The 17,228-nt window shown below is 45.6% G+C and overlaps 2 protein-coding genes across 4 annotated transcripts in view; one reads left to right on the forward strand and one right to left on the reverse strand.

Annotated features, from left to right (window-relative positions):
* LOC111859912 (cell migration-inducing and hyaluronan-binding protein-like) overlaps positions 1–11,740 on the forward strand; it is a 46,736-nt gene extending 34,996 nt beyond the window's left edge. For 2 of the 3 annotated variants that reach the window (XM_072698275.1, XM_072698273.1), the window contains exons 15-29: positions 1,762–1,831; positions 3,420–3,548; positions 4,110–4,195; positions 4,301–4,432; positions 4,520–4,555; positions 4,634–4,789; positions 4,883–5,063; positions 5,671–5,886; positions 6,051–6,262; positions 6,865–7,050; positions 7,914–8,118; positions 9,028–9,114; positions 9,205–9,362; positions 9,964–10,064; positions 10,483–11,740. In XM_072698275.1, the coding sequence (XP_072554376.1) occupies positions 1,762–1,831; positions 3,420–3,548; positions 4,110–4,195; positions 4,301–4,432; positions 4,520–4,555; positions 4,634–4,789; positions 4,883–5,063; positions 5,671–5,886; positions 6,051–6,262; positions 6,865–7,050; positions 7,914–8,118; positions 9,028–9,114; positions 9,205–9,362; positions 9,964–10,064; positions 10,483–10,610 (2,083 nt within the window). In that variant the 3' untranslated portion in view covers positions 10,611–11,740. The remainder of the gene's footprint in view (positions 1–1,761; positions 1,832–3,419; positions 3,549–4,109; positions 4,196–4,300; positions 4,433–4,519; positions 4,556–4,633; positions 4,790–4,882; positions 5,064–5,670; positions 5,887–6,050; positions 6,263–6,864; positions 7,051–7,913; positions 8,119–9,027; positions 9,115–9,204; positions 9,363–9,963; positions 10,065–10,482) is intronic. The other variant, XM_072698274.1, reaches the window with a different exon arrangement.
* Positions 11,741–11,774: 34 nt separating this feature from the next.
* Positions 11,775–14,450, reverse strand: mesd (mesoderm development LRP chaperone). The gene is made up of 3 exons (XM_023843057.2): positions 14,256–14,450; positions 13,479–13,711; positions 11,775–12,504 (listed from the first exon to the last, which is right to left on the reverse strand). The coding sequence occupies exons 1-3, from the start codon at positions 14,412–14,414 to the stop codon at positions 12,246–12,248; spliced, it is 651 nt and encodes a 216-aa protein (XP_023698825.1). The 5' UTR covers positions 14,415–14,450; the 3' UTR covers positions 11,775–12,245.
* Positions 14,451–17,228: the final 2,778 nt, after the last annotated feature.

Raw genomic sequence — 17,228 nt, forward strand, 5'->3', positions numbered from 1 at the left:
CTTCTTATCCACTCAGGTGAATAGCCTTGTCTCAGATGGTCTGTGTGAGTCATGTCAGTCATGTGCTGCACTGACAGTCCATCCAGACTCTCACACCCCCTGCTGGAGGCTGGTCTCCAAGTTTGCCAGGAGGTCGAAATGTATATCCTCCTGAGACTCAAGGAAAAAAGTGTCCTTCAATTTTAGGTGATTTGTCTTTGGAGGAAATAAGACATGTTACAATTTAGATTTTTTCAAATTTATTTTTATTTTTAATTTCACAGCATGTCCTCTTTAGTGTACAACAGGAATAAATACGTTTCCTTACATGAGTGAAAAGATAGATGCAAAAACAAAATGTCCACTACAATGGACATAAATGAATGGGTGGGGTCTCAGGAGGATATGGGAGGGGTATATAAAATTCACGGTTTGGTACACACGTCGGTTTTGGGTTCGGTGCAGTTTTGGTACAGGAAGGAAAACAGAAGTAGTTCTGAGATTGTTTATTATTAAAACTGCATATACAATTTGGACCAGTTATAAACCAAACAAAAGGCAATGTGCCTGTCAACATGACCGAATAACAAAACTTAAAGATGTTTATTTGCACACTGTAAAATAAATTTGTAAAATTAATTAAAATGTAAGTATGTCACTGCATCATAGCAATCATAATGAACGAAATCCCATGTTCTCTATTACCAAGTGTGGTAGCCTGTAGTCTCTTATTATTATTTTTTTTGGCAAGATTGGAATTTCTTGGTGGAAGCGCCTTCAATGCCGCGGGGAGGCTGACTTGCAGAGGCTGTTTCTGTTTCGCTCTGGACTCACACACATTAGGATGCTGTTTTCTCAAACGAGTTAGCAAGCTGCATGTGTTCTGAGCAACATACCCACATACAGTAATAACATGGCGTCCAGCGTAACAGAGCCGGCATGCGGGCTTGGTCTTACCAGCTACTCTCTCCCCAGTGCTGTTGTATTTTATTGGGAAACCAAAATCTCCTCGAGCTACAGATGTAAGCTTTCGCTTTGCCGTTCTACCTGACTGTAACTATAGCACTGGCCATAACTAACTCACAGCCACAATTAGCATATTGTTTTCTGTGTTCAACATCTATCTTCAGTGGCAGTAAATGTTTTTATTCGTTTCATTGTGTGTTCTGAACTGAAAATGGTGTAACCGAATGGCGCATGACGAACGTTTACCGCTACAGCCTTAATATGCAGTGTTGTGTATGCGTGCAGCAGAGGTGAGTAGTTCAGGTCCAGTTCAACCAACCAGTTGAGTAGTCTGTGGCTCTTTATGATCAACTGGCTGGTTGAAACAAAATCTTGGTCTGGACTGTTACTCTATGGAACCTGAACTCCCCACCTCTGATGTACAGTATACTTAGTTATATTAATACTGCCTTACAGTGTGCCTGCAATAGAGGCATTTAGCCATAGAGAATAGTGACTACCTATTAGAACAGAATAGTGAATAACCATGCTCTGCAGTCTATGGATACTGCCCCCAAACTCGTGACAACAAGTTTGGTTCCCTGGGTCAGTGAAGTTCCTGTTTCCCACAATTCCTTGCTAACTGGAGCACCAGTGATTGTAATTACATTTTCTTTCACGTGCTTCTCGGCTGATTTTAAGCTGGCGGTAAATCATTTCTGTCTGGTGCTTTCTGATGAGTCCAGGGTTGGCGATGATGTGGGAAGGAGATATGGAACGTACGGGTGCAGATTTAGGGCAATGTAGTCTAATCAGAAGCCCTGTGTCTTTCCTCAGTGCCACTTCCACGTTCTGGATGGCCAACCCCAACAACAACCTCATCAACTGCGCTGCTGCAGGCTCTGAGGTGGGTGCAGCCTGATGCGGCTGAGCGGAGGCCCAGTCTGACAGGAGGGCCTGAATGGTCGACTGCTGATGTCTGTTCAATCAGTCTGAAAACAAACACAGTGAAAAACAAAAAAGATGGATTAAAGTGGCTGCTCAGCCCTCTGAGATGCCCTGTAGTTCACAGCCTTACGCCCAGATAACACTAAGGAGCTCAGAGCCTAGTACATCCTGAACTCATGTCATGGTCCTATTTATATGCAGCCATCATTACCGTGATGCAGGTTGTGTGCAGTGATCTTTATGCCATGGTCCTATATATATGCAGCCATCATTACCGTGATGTAGGTTGTGTGCAGTGATCTTTATGCCATGGTCCTATTTATATGCAGCCATCATTACCCTGATGTAGGTTGTGTGCAGTGATCTTTATGCCATGGCCTTATTTATATGCAACCATCATTACCGTGATGTAGGTTGTGTGCAGTGATCATGTCATGGTCCTATTTATATGCAACCATCATTACCGTGATGTAAGTTGTGTGCAGTGATCTTTATGCCATGGTCTTATTTATATGCAGCCATCATTACCGTGATGTAGGTTGTGTGCAGTGATCATGTCATGGTCTTATTTATATGCAGCCATCATTACCGTGATGTAGGTTGTGTGCAGTGATCTTTATGCCATGGTCTTATTTATATGCAGCCATCATTACCGTGATGTAGGTTGTGTGCAGTGATCTTTATGCCATGGTCCTATTTATATGCAGCCATCATTACCGTGATGTAGGTTGTGTGCAGTGATCATGTCATGGTCTTATTTATATGCAGCCATCATTACCGTGATGTAGGTTGTATGCAGTGATTATGCCATGGTCTTATTTATATGCAGCCATCATTACCGTGATGTAGGTTGTGTGCAGTGATCTTTATGCCATGGTCTTATTTATATGCAGCCATCATTACCGTGATGTAGGTTGTGTGCAGTGATCTTTATGCCATGGTCTTATTTATATGCAGCCATCATTACTGTGATGTAGGTTGTGTGCAGTGATCTTTATGCCATGGTCCTATTTATATGCAGCCATCATTACCCTGATGTAGGTTGTGTGCAGTGATCTTTATGCCATGGTCTTATTTATATGCAGCCATCATTACCGTGATGTAGGTTGTGTGCAGTGATCTTTATGCCATGGTCTTATTTATATGCAGCCATCATTACCGTGATGTAGGTTGTGTGCAGTGATCATGTCATGGTCTTATTTATATGCAGCCATCATTACCGTGATGTAGGTTGTGTGCAGTGATCATGTCATGGTCTTATTTATATGCAGCCATCATTATCGTGATGTAGGTTGTGTGCAGTGATCTTTATGCCATGGCCTTATTTATATGCAGCCATCATTACCCTAATGTAGGTTGTATGCAGTGATCATGTCATGGTCCTATTTATATGCAGCTATCATTACTGTGATGCAGGTTGTGTGCAGTGATTATGTCATGGTCTTATTTATATGCAGCCATCATTACTGTGATGCAGGTTGTGTGCAATGATCTGTGATACACAGTGTCACTGATGCACACATTAACCCTTCCTTGTATTCCTGCAGGAGACAGGGTTCTGGTTCATCTTCCACCATGTCCCCACCGGCCCCTCAGAGGGCATGTACTCACCTGGGCACACAGAGCACACCCCCCTGGGCCTCTTTGTCAATAATCGGGCCCACTCGAACTACAGGGTAAGTGTCGATCCACTTCATTCAAACGCTTTTGGCTGTTTCTATCCATCCAAGCGAGATCTATGATCATATTTTAGTTTCTGACACAAGGAGGAGGTCACTTTAAGTGGAGGTGATGATTGCTTTGGATTTAAATATATCCTGCTGTTGCCTGGGGAGACATTTAACTGCTAACAACTTAAAAGTCAATATTAAAATTGTACTAAATAGATCTGTATGTTGGGTTACACGGCCTTTGGGTTCTGTTTTGCAGTGAAGCGTAAGATTGTCACCGAGCAGAAGAACATGAGCCTACCCATTAAAAAACCTGAATTAATATGGCTTTCCAGCAGGGGATGACGTTATGAATGGGCCAACAAGGTGTTTTCAGCTAAACCCTAATCATTTTGTTGCTTGGGCCCTCAAAGCAGTTACCTTCTTGAATTTAGCTGCACTTGATGCCTTCTGTTAATCCTGTGCTTGCTCTGTGACCTGCCCGTCTTGCCACTCGCGAGAGGATTCTTCCATTGCTCTTGGTATGACATTTTGTTTCCCGTGGGCTCGTCTGTCGCCCTTCTCCAGGCTGGAATGATTCTCGACAATGGGGTGAAAACCACTGAGGCCAGTGTCAAAGACAAACGGCCGTTTCTTTCCCTCATAGGGGCCAGGTGAGCGTTTTCTTCGCCTTCCTTGTCTTCATTTCCCCTTCGTAAAAGACCAATCTCTTGAGATGCTACCCACAAAACTGGTTTGGATGCCCCCCTGACGAATAGGTACAGCCCTCACTTGGACGCTGATCCCTTCAAGCCCAGGGTCCCGGCCCAGATCCACCATTTTGTGGCCTACAAGAATCAGGACCACGGAGCTTGGCTGCGGGGCGGGGATGTTTGGCTGGACGACTGCCAGTGAGTTGAGCACCGTGGGACTTTGGTTAAGCTCACCATTGTAAACTTATGGCATTGACTTTAATGATATGGTCTTCCTTTTTCAAGGTTTGCTGACAATGGAATTGGCCTGACACTCGCGAGGTAAGAGTGAGGTAAGCCTACAGCACCCCAAGGTTGGCCACCATGGCGTATGTGATCATTTGCTTTCCTTGTTTGCAGTGGAGGGACTTTCCCCGATGACGACGGGTCGAGACAGGAGGTGAAGAACTCCCTGTTTGTGGGGGAGAGCGAGAACAGGGGCATGCCTGACCTAGACACTCACATCTGGGGTCCTGGTGGAGCAGACCTGAATGACAGGACCGTACCCAAAGGAGTGTGAGTGCCTAGGCTCGACAGAGCAACGGGGGCGTGGCGGTTAAGGAACCAAATTAGTAACAAGTAACAAACTCCACTGTATCTGGCTTGTAGTGACTTCCCCATCCGAGGCATGCAGATCTACGACGGGCCGATAAACGTGCAGAATTGCACCTTCCGGAAGTACGTGGCCCTGGATGGGCGCCACACCAGCGCCTTGGGCTTCCGGCTGAACAACTCCTGGCAGAGCTGCCCCAACAACAACGTGACCGACATCACGTTCGACAACGTGCCGGTATGGAACACGGGGTTTATGGGGGACGCTTGCAGCGCGAAGCGCGAAGCGTGCACATGTACCCAGCATTTCCAATAAAACAGAACCCTATGCTGGTTGAAACTGGCTGAAACATATGAAAAGGTCATTTAATAATAAAAGTACTGTAATAAAAATGGTATTATTGCACACTGAATAGAATGCATTGGAATATAGTGTATTATGAAGTTAATTAGCAGTCTTGCTCTCTTGTAGTGTGTGTGGGCCGGCAGTTAATAATACATTTTATGTTGAAAAAGTCCAAAGCCACAAAGGGTGGTCTGGAAAAGCTGACTTAAAGCACACACTCTCAGAAGCGATTCTACGATTTATTACAGTGCTGACCACTGGGGAGGCCATAATTCATTCACAGGGGTCAGGATCATTATTAGCCAATGATATGTTTTGACTTGGTGACTGACAGGGGAGGGGATACCCTGGGGGCCAGTCAGCTCTCAGCTGGGGCCAGTGTTCCAGAGGCCTCATCCCTGTGTATCCTTCCAAAGACACGTCAGGGCCCCCCCATTGCACCTAGGCAGGACACCTCCTGACTGCTGCCTGTCAGTCACCCGCTGCTGTAACCCGTCAGATCACCTCGCGGGTCTTCTTCGGAGAGCCGGGTCCCTGGTTCAACAAGATGCAGATGGACGGCGACAAGACCACCATCTTTCATGACGTGGACGGCTCGGTCAGCGAGTACCCGGGTGCCTTCCTGGTGAAGGAGGACAACTGGCTGCTGCGTCACCCGGACTGCATCGAGGTCCGAGACTGGCGGGCGGCCATTTGCAGTGGTCACTTTGCCCAGGTGAGGTAGAGCGGTGTTTCTCGCGCCCTCAGACATCCCACATTTTTGCTCGGGACTATCTGGGGGTCCCCGAGGGCCGGGCTGAGAAAGAGTGAGGTAGACAGTCTCATCTAACCCCTCACCCCACTTCCATCGTCTAACCCGCCCCCCTGCACTGCCCCCAGCTTTATGTTCAGACGCGCGACCCAGCCAGCTTGAGCATGACGATGGTGAAGGACGAATACCCCGAGCGGCCTCTGGTGCTGCAGGGAGCTCTGGGGAAGAGGAGCCACTACCAGCAGTTTCAGCCAGTGGTGATGCTGGCCAAGAGCTACACGGTGCACTGGGACCGGGCCGCACCAGCAGAGGTCACCGTGTGGCTCATTAACTTCAACAGGTGCGTCCGTGTCCGGCGTCCAGAGCCAGAGAAAACAGGTGGCCTGTTAGAGCGGCAGTGCAGCTTTAATGTTATTGAGGAGTTATACTCAGCTCTGTGATCATGGGAGCGGCGTGGCGGCGTGGCCGTTAGCACCGGTACCTCCCAGCCCTGCTTCCGTCCCGGTTTTGTTGTAATGTGTGTGTGGAGTTTGCATGTTCTCCCCGTGTCCTTGTGGGGTTCCCTGCGGGTTCCCTGTGGGTTCTCTGCAGGTTCCCTGCGGGTTGCCTGGTTTCCCACCACAGTCCAAAGACATGCTGAGGTGAATCAGAGTTGCTAAATTGTCCTGTGAATGCGTGTATGAATGATGTGTGAGTGTTAGCCCTACGATGGATTGGTGCCCCATCCTGGCATATTCCCTGCCTTGCACCTGTAGTTTCTGGGATAGGCATTGGATCCCGCATAGGACAAACGTGTACAGAAAATGATGGATGGATGGATGATAAACTACATTTAGTCCTCTTTTACTTACTCTGGCGCCATCTTCTGGTTACTCTAGAGAGCACAGAGTGAGTTATTCTGTGCACCTCTAAGCTTCTGTCACTGTTATTGTTCTCAAACAGAAATGACTGGATCACCTTGGGCTTCTGCTACCCCAAAGGAACAGACTTCACCATCATTTCAGATATTCACAACCGCCTCACCAAACAGACCCGCAAGACTGGAGTCTTTCTCCGGACCCTTCAGAGGGAGAAGATGCAGCATTCACAGCAGACCCGGGGTTACTACTACTGGGAGGAGGACACTGGGTAGGAATACTGCCCCTAAGTGGTGAATGCAGTGAATGGTTCAAGTTATCAAGTTACCTTCTGACTGGATAGGGGCTTTAGGGTGTCTCAGGGGCAGTGGTGAGGAGGAACTAGTGAGCTACTATCCAGTAGGTTTTCTAACCTTCCTGGCTTCTGATGAGCCACACCTGCTCCTGGTATTTACCTGAGAACTAGTGTGGCTCATCAGAAGCCGGGTAGGATAGAAAACCTACTGGACGGTAGCTCTCCAGGACCGGAGTTGGAGACCCCTGTCTTAGACATACTGTAATAATCATACTATATTGTTCATATTTTTTGATTGTTTATGTTAGCCAGCCTTGTGTCCCATGCTGCCTGAGATGTTCCCAGCCTCTCTGGGACTTTGACCAGGATAAGCCATTAGTATCTGGACGGATGGATTTTGCTTTTTTAGCAAATGTATAAAATTCACCAGCTCACAGTCTGCACCATCACAAGTTCTACCAATGTTTTTCCAAAGTTCAGAAGAACAGGGTATTTTAGGGAATGATTGAAAATCTGATACCCACCAAATTATGTGGAGGGATATTCCTGTGCTCTAGTCTCAGACAGTGTTTTCCAACCCAGTTCTCAGGGACCCACAGTCAGTCCATGTTTTTGCTCCCTCCAATGTAGACCATGTAGACCATCTGTGGGTCCCTGAGGACTGGATTGGGAAAGAAACTGGGGAAAGCAGTGATTTCTGTAACAGACAGCGCTTGGGGACATGGCACTGGGCACATGGCGGGCCGCGTCGCTTCAGGAAGGACCCTTCACTGCAGATTTCCCGCCGCCTGTGGCCTGTTTCTGACTCTCCTGTCTGGACTGTCTCTCTCTCCCCAAAGGCTCCTTTTCCTGAAGGTCCAAGCCCACAAGGAGCGGGAAGATTTCGCATTCTGCTCTGTGAAAGGCTGCGAGAGGATCAAGATCAAGGCCATCATTCCGAAGGGCAGCGGGCCCAGCGACTGCAGGGCAGCAGCCTACCCCAGACATGCTCAACTGCCCATCGTGGATGTCCCAATGCCCAAGAAGCTGCCTGCCAGCCAGCTGGTAGGGGGGAGATAACACCACCAAGCCCCACTGTCCAATCAGAGGGGCCCAGCAGGGTCAGATAACTCCCAGTGTTGGAAACCAGTGAAATAATACTGACTGGAGGGGGTTAGAAAGAGCAAATAGCAAAGTCCCCATCCCAGTACGCGTAGTTCTGCTATGATGCGAATTTCCAAAATGTACATTGGCTTATTGATTATTGAGAAATAGCGGAAAGACACCTGAAAGATAAACGTAAATCTCACATTGTGATTTTATTCCTGATAAATGTATGCTATGCTAGCTGCAGGTGCTGATCCACACAGGATTACATTCCATTCTCAGTTAGCTAAGTCAGCCCACATGCTGCGTTTTGGAAGTCCTAATTTTCACCAAATCTACTCCATTGCGTTACCAAATTGCCTGTAGGTGTGCATGTGTGTGTGTGATTGGTGTGTGTGTGTGTGTGTGATTGGTGTGTGTGTGTGTGTGTGTGTGTATGTGCCCTGCGATGGGTTGGCGTCCCATCCAGGGTTATTCCCCACCTTTTATCCGTACCCTGTGACCCCGAAAAGGACAAGCAGTTACGGAAAATGGATGGATAGATCTGCTCCATTGTTGGGAATAAATGATGTTAAAAATATGCAAATAAATAATGTCAAAATTATTACTTTTGGTAAAGATACACATTTGTTAAAGATATACATTGCATAACGGTGCAAGGTTTTATGGGGGGGGGGGGGGTGTTTCAGCAGAAATGTGTATCGATATAAATTCATGACTTTCATGTTTTGATGAGTCTGTAAAAACCAATGTAAATATATAAGGGTGTGAATTCAGATGTTCAGATGTTTGGCTGCTTGGCTGTTTCTTCTGAGGAATGATGAACACAGGGGAACACTGACCTGTCCCTTTGCTGGCTGCCCACAGCAGGACTCGGAGCACTTCCTGGAGGTCAAGCTGAAGTCCTTCAAGACCCGCTTCTTCCACATCAAGGAGGACTTCACCTACATTGAGGTTGGGGGGGCTGGGGGGCGAGAGGGACAGACACTTAAGCTCAGTGTGATCGGCTTCTTGTTCGTCACCATTCCGCCTTTGTTGCGGCAGGTCAGTGGAAGGAAGATGTACCAGGCAGAAAATGGGATTCGTCTAGTCGTGGTGGACGGCCATCGTGGCAAAGTGTTGGACAGCAAGAGCTTCAGCAGCTACCTGCTGCAGGGCGTGCCAGCACAGATCGAGCGCTACGTCGGCAGCCTCCAGAACGGGTAAGATCACTTGGTAACACTTTACTAAAGGCCATGTTTTTAGTAATTTATAAATAGATTCATATTGCATTGTAGTGCATTCATAAAGAAGGTATCTATACTGCAGGGGTCTCCAACTCCGGTCCTGGAGAGCTACTGTCCAGCAGGTTTTCTATCCTACCTGGCTTCTGATGAGCCACACTAGTTCTCAGGTAAATACCAGGGCCAATCAGAAGGCTCATCAGAAGCCAGGTAGGATAGAAAACCTACTGGATAGTAGCTCTCCAGGACCGGAGTTGGAGACCCCTGATATAGTGCATTATAGATGAGAATTTCATAAAGCATCCAAAATGCATGATACACACAGCTGTAATGTGTTATGCCTTTTTATGTTTATAGCCATGATTATAATGCTTTGTTTTTTTTAGAATGCACTATTTTTTTGTAAAATAGTACAAAAAATAATTAATTTATAAATTACTAAAAACACAGCCTTCAGTAAAGTGTTACTAATCACTTTTTATGGCCCCAGATTTGGTTCTTTCCATCCCTGTTTTTGTAAAACGCTCGTTGGCTCCTTTTATCAGTCCTGCGATTCTGACTGGCACCTTCACGCCTGCAGGTCGATAGTGCTGGTCAGCTCTAAAGGACAGCGCGTTACCCGCGGACGCTGGACCAAGGTGCTCGAGGATCTCGGAGCAGACAGGAACGTCAGACTGAAAGGTAAACTCTGTCACAGAGACGAAAAACAGCCTTCCCTCTCCATCCCCGTGATTCTCTTATAATTCTGATTAAATGCCAAAGTCGACTGCAGCTCATTAATAGAATAGACATTTGAAAAATAAACATTTTATACCCTAGATGTTTGTGTGCCATTTCTGAAATGACTATCTGTGTGATTCACCATGCAGAAATAAAGCTTTAATCGGACCAAAAAAATTTTAATTACGCAACCTTAGTGACGCTAATGGTTGCAAAACATCCTGGGGTTGTTCAAGGGCAGGACAGAAAGTTCATCCCACTGTGGAAAGTTCCGACTGAAGCAGTATCTTGTTTACAATTATGGGATGTGTTAGCTGCCATAGAATGGCCCCATTCAGGCAGGGCAGCCTGTGATGTACTCTGTCCTCGGCCCTTTCAGAGAAACTGACGTTCGTGGGCTTCAAGGGCGATTTCCAGCCTGACTGGGTGAGGCTGGTGACAGACGAGGACGAGGCTGAGATCCATCAGGTGCTGCCCATTCCAGTGGTGAGGAAGAGGAGGTTATGAGGCCTGAGCCAGGAGGAGGATGCACCTCCACGGTCGCCGCTGTCCAAGTGCACAATGCGAGAAGTGAGGACTGTAAGAGGCCTGCGGGCAGGACATCCTCAGGCCAGAGAGCTCACAGGGGTGACTTCCCAGATAGGAGCCATGTTTGTACCAAGTGTGGATGTGAATGGTATTCATTAGGAAAACATTCCCTGTTTTTGTCTCAGTGATGTCTTCTGTCCCCAGTTCCAGTGGAGAGTTCCCTTATACTGTTAAAGGTTTCATGCTTTTAATATGTAATATGTGGTGTTTTTTTTCCCCAGGATTCTCGAAGTGTGATTCTTTTGTAAATGTTATAAACCAGCAAACATGAAATGGAGGCTTCAGGGTGATCTTAACCGGGAAACGGAATTTGTACAGATGGCTTCCCTTCGAAAGGACAGCATTGAGAGGGCACCTTGGTCAGAATACGAGAAGTGATGTTCCCAGTTTAACAGGAATTGCCATTCCGGCCACCTCTTGCCGAAATAGCTGGCCTTTTTTCGGAAATTGACCTCAAAGTCAGTGTTTTGTACGTTTTTGTGTTTCAAAAACACTTCAGAATATATATCAGAAAATAACTTTTATACTTATTTATTGTACAGACACAAGCCTGTAACTGCTCACTGGGAACATTCTTTAACCTGTAAAGTTTACCAAGGGCGTGCCATCTGAAAATCAATAGAGCTTAATTCCTAAGACACATTAACAGAGAGGAATTAGTGTGAAATGCAACACGCATAAACATCAAGTTGTATATCAGATTTGTGGGTTTTTGTTTAAAAAGAAACCACGTAATGTGTATTTAGTAATGTGAATAAAGTGTTTGAGAACAAATCTGTATCTATGTCCCACCCTGTCTAAATGTGAACCTGGGGGATCGACTGGTGCTCTAAACATCATGTCTTTGTACATTGCATTCCCTTAAATTTAACTGTAATCTAGTAGGATGATCAGAAACCATAAGACTTGACCATTCTTGACCTTTCGTTTGACGATGACTAAAGTCAGTGGGTTGGCGGACCACAATCAACCGAACCATGTCAGTGTGGTTTCTGTTCAGAGCGCAAATGTACAAATGACTTTGCTCAAATAAATTCTTTTTAAAATGATGCTCCTTTTACTCTCCTTGAAAAAGCAAAAGGCTTTTGCATCAACAGCTTTTTATTTATTTATTTATTTTTAAAAAGTCTTTATTTCAAAACTGTACCATGTAGCCCAGCTGCCAAAGTTGAAAACATTCAGGATGCAGAGATGGATACAGTCATGACAGATTCTCAGACCAATCGCTTTACATATACAAACTGATGTTAGACCGACACCACAGGAAGGTAAACTGAAATGCGAATTCAGATCCTCTTCAGTTTCCATAAACGTGTGACGTACTTACGTAGCGGAAAGTTTCTGTTCTAGGTTATGAAAAAAAACAAACAAAAGCTTATACAAGTACAGGAAATCAAGCAAAAAGCTGAACTTGATCTAGACCGCAGCAACACTGGTGAGTCATTCAAGTATGGAAGGTGGTGAACTTTGCAACGTTTACAGCACTCTCGGATGTTTGTAAGCGTTAGCTTCACACTATCCCAGAATTCCTCTGAATGGTCAATCACAGCGGTGTCAGAGCTCCTCTCTCTGTTTGTTGGCCTTATTGCTCTCTTTGTTCCCCGTCTTCTCCTTGTTTTTGCTCTTGCTTTTCGGTTTAATATCATTGCTAGCCTTCGCCTTGTCTTCTTTCTTCGCTGCCTTCCCAGGGTACACCTGACCCTCCACGGTCACATCTGCGCAGCGATCCTGCGCCACCAGGAAGTCCTTCACCTCCCAAGCATAACCTCCATCACGTAGCATGAAGATGACTCTGTTAGAACCCACCACAAACCTGGGGGGAAACACAAGATCACTCACTGACTGAATCAACACTTCATTACATGTTCACTGCAGCTTATTAGAACGGAAGGCCATGAACATTTATGGCATGTTGCCAATACAATTTAATAAACTTGAAAATATTTAATAAAGCATGGGGGGGGGGGGGGGGGCAGCGTGTGGCTAAGCCTCTGTCCCTGTGATCAGTAGCCTGGTCAAGGCCCTTAACCCCCAGCTCCCTGGGTGCTGCTGTGGGTGGCTGCCCTTCACAGTCAGCTTCTTCTCACCTACAGAGAGCAACCTGAGTGCAACTCTGTAAAGGGAATTTCACCATGGGGATCATTAAAAAAAAATACATATTCAAAATGTAGTTATATTTTGTTCTAAACTAGAAATTTAACCTACAAAAAAATAAGGGGTGAGGAAGAAGGCTTAGCAGCCTATGCTCATTACTGTACTTGGTGTCAGCAGTGAGACCACCTGCTGTTCAGACCAGCTAATCCATCTGAAGCTAAGCAGGTTTGGGCCTGGCCGGTACTTGGATGGGAGACCAACTAGGAAAGTTGGGTTGCTGCTGGGAGAAGTGTTGGTGTGGCCAGTAGGGGGAGCCCATCCTGTGGTTGGTGTGGATCCCAGTGCAGTGAGGGGGATGCTGTGCTGTAAAAATGGTGCTGCACTAGGGATGGAATGTAAAACTGTCTGAGGTCATAAAAGATCCCTGGGCATCTTCCAAAGTAGTAGGGGTGACACCCTGATGTCCTGGCTAAAATTGCCCACTGTGGCCCTGTCAAATCTGGCCTCCTAATCACCTCATCCAGGTGGGGGCTACACAGTGGTGGTTGTAGAGGCTCCCCATTGCTTCTGTAAAGTATGTTGAAATAAAAAATTTAACGTGCTATAAATATAACATTAATTCTAGCCACCTTTTTGCATACCCCCTAAAAAGCAGCATCTCATCACTCGACAGAGAGCAGGGTTCTGTCATACCTCTGAATATCGAAGTTGGCATTGAAAAGGCTGCCCTGCCAGAGACTTGAAATTTCTTCAGTCTCCTTCTCGGTGGGGTCTCCAGATATGGTAGCAAACACCATCAATGTCTTTCCTTTCTTGCTCATTTTAAGGAGCTCCTCAGGCTTTGAAGCGTCAATTTTTGAGAAATCAATTGTTGGGGGCTGTCTTTTGTGCTCTGGAAGGTCCCCCTCTTCGATGTCATCATCTTTCTGCAGACCGTGCAACACAGAGAAAGCATTTTAAAGACAAACGGGATTTACAATACATATGGAATAAGGGGGAAAAAAACTATACCGACTTAACTTCGGTTCGAAGGAGGTTAGCGAACAGAAAAAACCAAACATAAAAACATTCAGAAGGAAAATCAAGCTTTATATACTAAAGTGTTAAAGCCTTAAAATTTTCAACAAACATCTCACAAATTAGAAGGTGAATGTGATTAAGAAATTCAGATAACGGTTGTCCGTGACATAGACAAGCCAACAAAAGAGAGGTTTCACTCCATCTTTGGCTTATGCAGTTCAGAACAAGGTAGCAATGCGAAATCTCCAACACGTATCTATCAACATTTCATTGTCAGTAGTACCGACGTACTATGTCAAGCACACTGTAAACGTAACCAAACTAAAGGAAATAAATGGAAATTGGAAAATCATTAAATATATATTTGACACAGATACAAAATGTGCAATTTAAGCCGCAAGCGACAAACTGCAAAGATCCTAGCTTGCAAAAACAAGACAGAAAATTTACCTCCCATTCCTCCAAGAGTCTGGCCATATCCGCGTCATTGTAGTCGCGGATATCTTTCTTCTTTTTAGGCTTTTTACTTTTATCATTCTCAAGTGCTAGAACACAAATTAAAGTAAAACACAGCAGCACACAAAAACACCTCCATAAGGAAGCCGCCATCTTTTCCAGCTGTACGGCGCTGATTGGCTGATCGGCTTTTCCGCGTCAGTTCGCGTGGGGCGTGTCTCGGGGGCGCTTGTGCCTCCGCACCGTCTCAGATGAGATACAGACGGACTTAGGTCACCATGCTCCAAAGACGGAGAATATAGCAGTCTTTTGCATTTGTGTCTCTGCACCGAAGGATAAAACTATTACAACAGACTTTAGCTTAAAGAAATTAACTTTTAAAATGTGATATATAAATATATTAAAATGATTTTGATAAAATTCTAGATGCCAGAGACAGCAGGTTCACTACCAGCACCTGGCTCTCTCTCTCTCTCTCTCTCTCTCTCTGTGGATGGGATGTATAAGTTCACTCTACCTGTGCGAGGGTTTCCTTCCACAGTCAAAGGAAACGCACATGCTGACACCCTAGGAGATGCACACGGCTCACTGTACCCTGTGCCTCAATGAACCGGCAATGAGAATGAATGGATAGCCTAGAATCCACATGGCTCATGCTATTATACTGCACTGACCCTGCTGAGCTCAGCTGCTGTTACTGTATGTGTTGGGGGGTTTCCTGCCTCTCCCTGGAATGTCTGGGGGGGCCGGATGCTGGGCATTCTTTTGGTTGGCGTAGGAGTAGGGGCTGTGGGGGGCGATTAAACTATGACCCTTAACAAGAAATTTTGCTAATGTTCACTTCTCTTTTCACAGTCCTTTCATTTATGCTTCCGGGAGTCTTGCGTCCCATCGCCACGCTGCTACAATCACCTGTCCTTCCAGTTGTAACTTGCTTTTTCTCTCCTGGATGATCTCCGTAAAACACCAAGGATGGAAAAGTGAACCAATAACCTGAGAAAACCTAAATAACCTAAAAGGAGTCAGAGCCTTACTTCCTCTCCATTGGGCTGATATTCAAAACATCAGAACAACAACGCTAAATTTCGCAAAGCACCATGCCGGCGAAGTCAATGGATGCTCCTGCAGCACGTGAACTGGACCGATACGGCATGGCACTGCCCTGATACGGCATGGCACTGCATGGTACGCTGATCCCCCATTTACATGTGAGTCTCATCATCTGTGACTCGTTTGCACGCCCAGGGAGCAGCGTCGCGAGCGGCCCGCTCAACAGAAGCAGTGTGGCTTCCTTACAGGAGCCTCCACCCACAGGCCCGGTGCTTTCTACAGCTGTGCAGCTCGGCACGGAAGTCTGACTCTCACGGTCGCTGCCAAAGGCTTTTGTGGACAAACATTACAGTACCTCACGGTGCAGCCACTGGCCTGTCTGGTTTGCCAGCAGCATGTTTCTTTCTCCTGCCCATCATACTTGTGGATATATATGTACCCTTGCCATGTTCCTTTGCTGGTTATTGTTGAGGTGCTTCTGTTACCAGTAAGTGTAGTGTTTGTTTGTGAGTGTACATTTGACATGCATTTTGGGTTGCATGCATTACCTGAGTGTGACTCTCTCTCTCTTCTAATTCTAGCCTCAGTTAGTCACCTGCCTTTGTTAGACCCCTCATGGTTCCCTTTGTTTCTGTTATTTCTGAATTTAATTTGTAATAAAAATCTCTTGTTGTCAGTAAGCTGCACTGGGATTGTCCTTGACCCAGCCCAGTCATTACAATACATAGTCTTCCCCAAGGAGAGGTTAAGCACAGCTAAAATACAGAGTATGGAAATAGTTTCAAGCATAAACACACCATTAGATAGAGAATACTCTTTACTGTGACTTGCTTATGAGAACAGCTATTGAAAATTATATTTTATTGTAATTGTACAAAAAGATATTTTTCAACTTACCTGTATGTCTCCAGAAATGGCTGCAAAAAAGTAATATGATCATCTCAGGCTTTATCTCATACACACATTTTACTACATCTTTATTTAATAAATGGTTTAAACAATCATGATTATTCTTGGAAAATAATATATCAATCTCTAGGAATAATGACCTCTTGAAAACAAGATAACTGGAGTCAAACCACAATATTGGTCAGGGGCAACCCGGGAATTTGCCAGGGGGGGTCCCTTGGTAGATAATGTTGCTGACTGGAGAGGGGGGGGGGGGTTGCCAAATCAATCGGTTGTCCCTCACCAGGCCAGCACACCGGGAGAAGGACCAGACTTCCCAATGGCCACTCTGTGCCTGACGTTGGTCAGCAGCCCATTGTTAGCAGGTGGCAGCAAAGTTCTGTTCAAATGTAATGATCCTGATCCAGTCTGATCCAAAGTCATTTCAGATGACCTCAGAAAAAAATGTTAACTGATAATAAAGTAAAGAGTTACTAAAGGATTTCTAAAGACTTAGGCCTCCACAGTCTAGCAGAAAGCTTAGGAATGACAGAGATTCTGCAGTTTTGACTCTTCGTAGGAATGGGCATCCTAGAAAGGTCAGTACAAGGACATGTCCTGGAACCCTCAAGCAAGGAGCTGCAGCATGATTCATGATTCATAACCATCTCTTGCACTTGATGAGTGAACCATAAGAAAACTACCAAACAAGAATCGTGTCCAAAGGAATTTGCCACAGAGGAAATCACTACCACTTGGTTATATTGGCTGGATCTGATTATTGGGGGGTTCATGAGCCTCCTAACCCCTCTGGAAATTACGCCCATGCCTGGATGGTCCAAAGCACTGGACCAGATTAGAAGAACTTTCTGGTAAAGGTACTCGGCGTTATGTTTGAACAAAACTAAACACTACATTCCAAAACCAAAATCTCAGAAACTGGGTCATCTGATATGAAAATGATCAAGACCACACAGATAAATCAATGAGTGGCTCAAAAAAAAAATCACTCTTTAGAATGGACAAGTT

The sequence above is a fragment of the Paramormyrops kingsleyae genome, chromosome 13, assembly GCF_048594095.1.
Source record: "Paramormyrops kingsleyae isolate MSU_618 chromosome 13, PKINGS_0.4, whole genome shotgun sequence".
Classification (NCBI taxonomy): Eukaryota; Metazoa; Chordata; class Actinopteri; order Osteoglossiformes; family Mormyridae; genus Paramormyrops; species Paramormyrops kingsleyae.

Bases quoted from the DNA above. Each gene is read 5' to 3' on its own strand.
- mesd (XM_023843057.2), bottom strand. From the start codon at position 14,414: ATGGCGGCTTCCTTATGGAGGTGTTTTTGTGTGCTGCTGTGTTTTACT. The intron at 13,712-14,255 runs GTAAATTTTCTG...CACGGTCTGCAG, and splicing joins GACTCTTGGAGGAATGGGAG to AAAGATGATGACATCGAAGA. The intron at 12,505-13,478 runs GTATGACAGAAC...GTTTCCCCCCAG, and splicing joins GCCAACTTCGATATTCAGAG to GTTTGTGGTGGGTTCTAACA.